Raw genomic sequence first — 6,437 nt, 5'->3', positions numbered from 1 at the left:
GAAAGTACGAGGAGGGAACACAAAGGTTCCTCAATGTTATCGTTAATGCAGTTGAATAAGTTTTCTTCATCGCTAGAAGCGCATGATCTACGCGCACTGCATCAACAGCTATAGCGACACCATGAGTATATGTAACCGATTCGGCGACAAGATTGAGTGGCTAGTGTGGCAAGAAAGAACTGGTCCAACGAGCCAAACGAACCCCATTGAGAGATAATCCGAGGGCGTAAATGCAAGAAGTCCATTGAGAGGGGGAGCAGGAGCACGGGCGCCGTGAACTGAAGCGGCAGGCGGAGGAGGGAGACGAGGCCGGAGCGGAACGCTGGCAAAGCCACTCCCCCGTTCCGCTAGAAGAGAAGAGAGATGAGATGGGAGAAAGAGAAATTACGCGTCGCCCACCAACGAGCCCCACGCCTCCACCCTTCTCCTCCCCCCGCCCCGCCCCGCATCATCCCCCCTCCACTCCCCTCCCCACCCTCGGCACATCATCCATCCTCACTCCTCACGGGCCCAGCCCAAATACTCCCCCCACCCTCGTCTCTCGCCGCAAACCCTAACCCTAGCCCCCCACCCCCTCGCCGCCGCACCAATCTTCGCCGCGCCGGCGGCCGCTCCCCTCCAAGGTAACGACACGCTCTACCCAGGGTTCCTGCCCGCTGCCGCCGCCGATTTCGGTCCATTTGGTTTCCTCCGCGCCCGCCGCGCGCTTGCTCGCACCGAGGGGTTTTCGGGGGGTTTTGGGGTGCACGCGCTGGTTCCGAATCCGTCCGAGTTGCTCGCCGGCGCGCCCGTGGGCGGTCCCGTGTTCGCTCTGGGCGGGGATTCGAGGTCCCAACCTGCTATCGCCGCTGCTTCTCTCGGTGTACGCATATGCTCTTGCTGTGCTACCCTGTTTGCCGGGGTTCGGGGATGGGGCTCTCACAGTTCCTGGTCGCCTGCTTGCTCGGTTGATTGATGTATCTGTTGATTCGGTTGATTGATGTATCTATCTGCAATTACTGTTTATATGGTGCCATGATTGTGATGTGGTTTCATTTCAATGCACGCAAGTACAGCGCGGCCTTGGTCCGGAGATAGGCGCGTTCCGCGATGGATGGGCTCGGGAACTCTGCGCTGAACGCCTCAGAAGCGGTGATGAAGAGGCCCAGGAGCGTCGCGTCCAGGAGGCCGAGGCCCAAGGAGCAGCTCGCTTCCGAGTACAAGGACATATCGTGCGCGCCGTCGCGGAGCATTTCCCCGGAAGATGAGGCAGCTGCCGAGGCCAGCGGGCACCGGCGCAAGGAGCTGTACCTCAACGGGCCTGAAGGTAGGGGCTCCACCCACCATAGGAATGCCCTGTCCAAGAAGATAAAGAAAGAGGAGGGATCTGCAGGGGATATTGATATTGGCCACAATCGGAGCAGCAAGCCCAATGATGCCAAGCATATTACTCATGGTGTTCTTGCACTGGCCTCCTCAAGAAACCCTGGATCGACTGATGCCTCGCAGTTGTCCTCAAGGGACACCCCTGTGCCAGTGGAAAATAGGGTGAGAAAAGTTAAGCTCAAGGTTAGCGGACTTAACCGAATCATACCGAAACAAGAGCCTGTTGACGTTGGCATGCCTGGCACATCGGATGTCTCTTTCCATCGCCAAAAGCAGAAGGTTTGTTGTTTCTACTTGACGGAGAAACCTGCGCAAACGGAATATGCTATCATATAGAAACTTGCTTAATTTTTTCAAGTAGAACTAAGTATTGTCTGTAGGTAATTGGTGAGAGATGCTTTTACTTGTCATTTCATAGTAGTACAATGTACTTATTTTAGAGCTCATATGAAATAACTCAACCCCATCCAATTATCGCTGATGTGAAAACAAGACTGATACAGCTGTAGCAACGATTATTCTTTTGTCGCTTGTCGGAATGGTAGTATTTACTCTAGTGACGTAATCTTATATGCGTATCAGTCAATGTCGTTTTTCTTTCGGTTCAACTCTCTTGTCTATGCCTTTGCAAAATGCCCTGTTATAGTTTCACTTCGGTACTGATTGACTGAAATGGCAAATATGAGGTGCTACTATTTAATTTATGTTGATAGCTTTGAAAACTGCCCATTTTCATTTTTTGTCGGTACTATATTTAATTTATAACGACTACTCTGTCGGTTGTCGGAATGTTAGTATTGTTGTAGTGAAGTAATCTTATATGCCAACGAGTTAATGTTGTTTTGCTGTTGGTTCAACTCTCTTGTCTATGCCTTTGCAAAATTCCCTGTTTTGGTTTGCCTTATCTTATCTATGCCTTTGCAAAATGCCCTGTTATGGTTTGCCTTATCTTATCTATGCCTTTGCAAAATGCCCTGTTATGGTTTGCCTTATCCATGCCTTTGCAAAATGCTGTGTTATGGTTTATCCTATATATGCCTTTGCAAAATGCCCTGTTATGGTTTGCCTTACCATGCCTTTGCAAAGTCCCGTGTTATGGTTTATCCTGTATATGCCTTTGCAAAATGCCCTGTTATGTTTTCTCTTAGGTATCTGATTGACTGAAATGGTAAATATCAGGTGCTATTATTAAATTTATGTTGATAGCTTTGAAAACTGCCCGTTTTCATTTCTTATCTGTACTATATTTAATTTATAACGACTACACTTTTGTCGGTTGTCGGAATGGTAGTATTTGTTGTAGTGAAGTAATCTTATATGCCAATGAGTCAATGTTGTTTTGCTGTTGATTCAACTCTCTTCTATGCCTTTGCAAAATTCCCTGTTATGGTTTGCCTTATCTTATTTATGCCTTTGCAAAATTCCCTGTTATGGTTTGCCTTGTCTTTTCTATGCCTTTGCAAAATGCCCTGTTATGGTTTGCCTTATCCATGCCTTTGCAAAATCCCATGTTATGGTTTATCCTGTATATGCCTTCGCAAATTGCCCTGTTTTGGTTTCTCTTAGGTATCTTGACTGAAATGGTAAATATGAAGTACTATATTTAATTTATGTTGATAGCTTTGCAAACTGCCTGTTTTCATTTTTTTGTTGTGCTCTAAGTGGGTCCCTTCTTTTTATAGGATTCTGGTGAGCAGAAACATCACAGCACAAGAAAGGATAGTCATGGTAATCAAGTTGATGGAAAACGTGGAGATAAGCATGACATTTCACCATCTTCTGACCTGGTTCGCAAAAGCAAAAGGGTCCCTAAGAAGCGAACTCTTGATTCTGATGATGAAGATGATGAATTACGTTATCTTGAGAAACTTAAAGCGGCTAAAGCGGCACCAGAACAGCCCATGGCTACTGACCAGCCTCTAGCTTATGGTTATGGTGAGGATGGTCTCAGGAAAAAGAAGCTATCCAAGGTTTCTAAAAATAAGAGCACTCCTTATGAAGTGGACAACGACTTCACTATGTCACAATTTAGCAGAGATGTTAGGAAGAAGGTGAAACTGGAGGATACCAGTGATTTTATTGTAGAGGAGGAATTTGGGTTGGATGAGTCTGATAGATTAATTGAAGCTGATTCACCTTTGGGTGTAAAGATTGAAGCTCCTGGCCTAACAACAAGGCAGCGAGCCCTCCAAGGCAGGGGTGGCCATGGTGAAAGCATGATTGAATTTCCCGACGGGTTACCAGCTGCTCCATCATCTAGAAGTACAGTTCCTAGAATATGTTAATACGAGTATATTTATTGATAACTAATGTGCTGTATCTCAGAAGAAAATGCTAAATGGTCTTGGTATTTAACGCTGCAGGGCAAAAGGATAAGCTTTCAGATGTGGAGATACAAGCCAAGAAAGCAGAAGTGGCTCAGAGGCGTAAGATGCAAGTAGAGAAGGCAGAGAGAGAGCAACAGGTTTTGTTTTTCTTCTGGCTCATTGCTTCCTTTCTTTTTTTATGTTGGGTGACCCAATTTTAATGGTCCCTACTGTACAGGCTGAAGCAATGAGGAAAATATTGGGGATTGACACAGAGAAGAAGAAGGAAGAGAGGAAGCAGAAAGAACGTGAAGACAAGGTACAATACATCAGAGTTGTATAGTAGCTGTCCTTTCTTCCCTTGCTAGCTATAATGGCAATTGCATTAATTTTTTTTCTCATTCCTGCCACGCAGGAAAAGCAAGCAAAATTCGAGGAATATAAAAGAAGCTGCATCCAGTGCGTAATGCGACCAGAAGGAACAATTGTTACATTCCCTGATACCATGGGCCTTCCTAGCATATTTAACTCTAAACCTGTCAGGTTAAATACAATGCCTACTTCTGGCTATTTTACATGCATCATTTGCGAGTGACTAGTTCATTTTGATTCTCATTGTGGTAACGTGTGCTTACATTCAACACCCCTGGCTTGGCTTTCATTTCTCCAGTTACCCACCTCCAAGAGAGAAGTGCGCAGGCCCCTCATGCCCCAACCCTTACAAGTACCGTGACTCCAAGACGAAGCTTCCCCTCTGCAGCCTGGAGTGCTACAAGGCCGTCCAGGGAGGTGGTGGGACGATGGCGTGCTGATGCTACAGAGTTGATGGTGCAAGTAACGCGCAACCGCTGGCGGACATGGAGGAGCTGGAGAAGTGCATCTCACCCAATGCCCTGCCTGTTTTGCCGTTTTTGCGTTGCCTTTGCTAGTCTGAGGATTGAAAACCAACCGATGACAGATGATGTTGAGGTGCCTGCTGCTGATTTCCTTTGTTGGTCCTCGTGGATGTATGTATGTATGTAGCAGTGCCGTGCAAAAGAGTCTGGTTTATGTGCTAGTATGTGACAAGTGGAGGATTAGCCATGAATTGTGTACAGTAATGGTCCGGCTTGACGCTAGTGCGTTGTTGGCCATGATGGGATGAGTTGTACAATGCGTTGTGAATTTGGTCTCTGGGCGCAGCTGTCTTAGGGCCCGTTTCTGTAGACTTATGCAGGAATGGAGGTAGACCTGCATCCTCTGCTTGGCAGATTGTGCCGTAGTCTTCTTTTCTAGATGAATTGTGCTGGGGCCTGGTAAGGATGATGGCCAAATGCTGCGTGTTAACTTGGACTTTTACTCTATTGAAATTTCGAATTCGGTATGAGAATCCGAAGATGGCCAATAATAATTATGAGAGCAGAAAATAGGTGCATGGACTGGGCGTGGAAGATGGAGATCGAATTGGAGGTGTATGCCTAACAGGTCCAAGACAGGGAAAGGACCCAAGACCAAGCTAAGCCAGGAGTCAAACAAAGCCTATCCCAAGCACCTATCCACCCACCACCACCAGGACAACAATTTTGGTATACAGATGACGCAGAAAATTGGCAAGCCATATATAGAGAGAGTTGCTTGTAGCTTTGGCCAGACACAAGCACAGCACAAAACCATCATCCCACGAGCAGATCGACAGGAGTGGGAAGAGCAAGTTTAGGACCAACCAAGGATGAAGAGCAGCACGCTGGTGGCGATCCTAATCCTCCACACCATGACGGTCATGGGAATCCTCTCACACTCACAGGCCGTCGACGGTACGTTCGCTGCTGATGCTTACCGTCCGTCCCAATTTACGTATCTGTCTCGCGCGGAACAACGTCTGATTCTATATCTGCTGCCTGTGCAGTCGATTTCCCCAAGTGCTGCGACAACTGCAGCACCTGGTCGGGGGGCATGTTCTGCGACGACGTCGGCCCCAAGTGCCGCAACGGCTGCGCGAACTGCCACGTGGTGCAGACGACCCCCGTGAAGACGTTCCGGTGCGGAGATGCACGCGCCGCCCACTTAGGGCATCTCCAGCCGCGCCCCCAAAAAAGCCTTTCCAGACGTTTTTTTTGCGCCGACGTCGAAAAATCGGCCCAGTCGCGCCCTCAGCAGTCCGATTTTCGCCGGCTTGGGCCGAAAACAGCGCCGGCGGACTCAGGCCGAACACGGCGCGCTGGGGGGCGCCTGGGCGAACTGTTTTGGCGTGAAACAGCCGCGGGCCCGCCGCGTTAGCGACTCTACCCTCTTCTCGGTCCTTCGTCGTCCTCATCGCCTCGTTTCCCGCGGCGAATCAATGCCAAAGCTGTCGCGCTGCCGCGCCGGTCAGCCTGCGCCATTGATGCCTCACGGGCGGCGCAGTGAAGACCGGATGACGCGCGTCCCTCGCCCTCCCTCGCCCGCCACGCGTACTCACGGCGGCTCGCGCACGGGCGGCGCCTCGGCCTATATAAGACGCGCCTTAGAGCACTCGGCGACTCGTACTCTCTCGCCATCGTCGTTCCTCCCTCGCCTCTCTCGTCGTCGTCGTTCCTCCCTCTCTTCTCTCTCGCCGTCTCCAGCACCCATGGCCGAGCGCTTTCCAGGTGACGGCGCGGCGGCGAACGGCTTTGGCCGCCGCCATCTTCACGAAAGCGAGGCTCGCCTCCTTTTCGAAGCCGAGTACCCGGTCCCGCCGGACATGCGGGTACCCGGGGCGTGGAGGATCAGCGCCGGCGACGTGCCGGTGCCCCCGATACCCACCGG

General features: G+C 49.9%; 2 protein-coding genes across 2 annotated transcripts; both read left to right on the top strand.

The window, feature by feature from the left end:
* Positions 1-456: 456 nt before the first annotated feature.
* On the top strand, positions 457-5,001 carry LOC119303743 (INO80 complex subunit B-like). The gene is made up of 7 exons (XM_037580881.1): positions 457-623; positions 1,056-1,644; positions 3,048-3,627; positions 3,729-3,829; positions 3,910-3,990; positions 4,087-4,214; positions 4,342-5,001. The coding sequence occupies exons 2-7, from the start codon at positions 1,090-1,092 to the stop codon at positions 4,481-4,483; spliced, it is 1,587 nt and encodes a 528-aa protein (XP_037436778.1). The 5' UTR covers positions 457-623; positions 1,056-1,089; the 3' UTR covers positions 4,484-5,001.
* Positions 5,002-5,314: 313 nt separating this feature from the next.
* On the top strand, positions 5,315-5,822 carry LOC119298273 (the record flags this gene model as incomplete). The annotated part of the gene is made up of 2 exons (XM_037575738.1): positions 5,315-5,464; positions 5,557-5,822. Coding segments are annotated over exons 1-2 (351 nt in total), but the record flags the coding sequence as incomplete, so codon positions are not given.
* Positions 5,823-6,437: the final 615 nt, after the last annotated feature.

This window comes from Triticum dicoccoides, chromosome 5A (genome assembly GCF_002162155.2).
Source record: "Triticum dicoccoides isolate Atlit2015 ecotype Zavitan chromosome 5A, WEW_v2.0, whole genome shotgun sequence".
Taxonomy (NCBI): domain Eukaryota; kingdom Viridiplantae; phylum Streptophyta; class Magnoliopsida; order Poales; family Poaceae; genus Triticum; species Triticum dicoccoides.
This window is presented reverse-complemented; position numbering and strand designations above follow the sequence as displayed.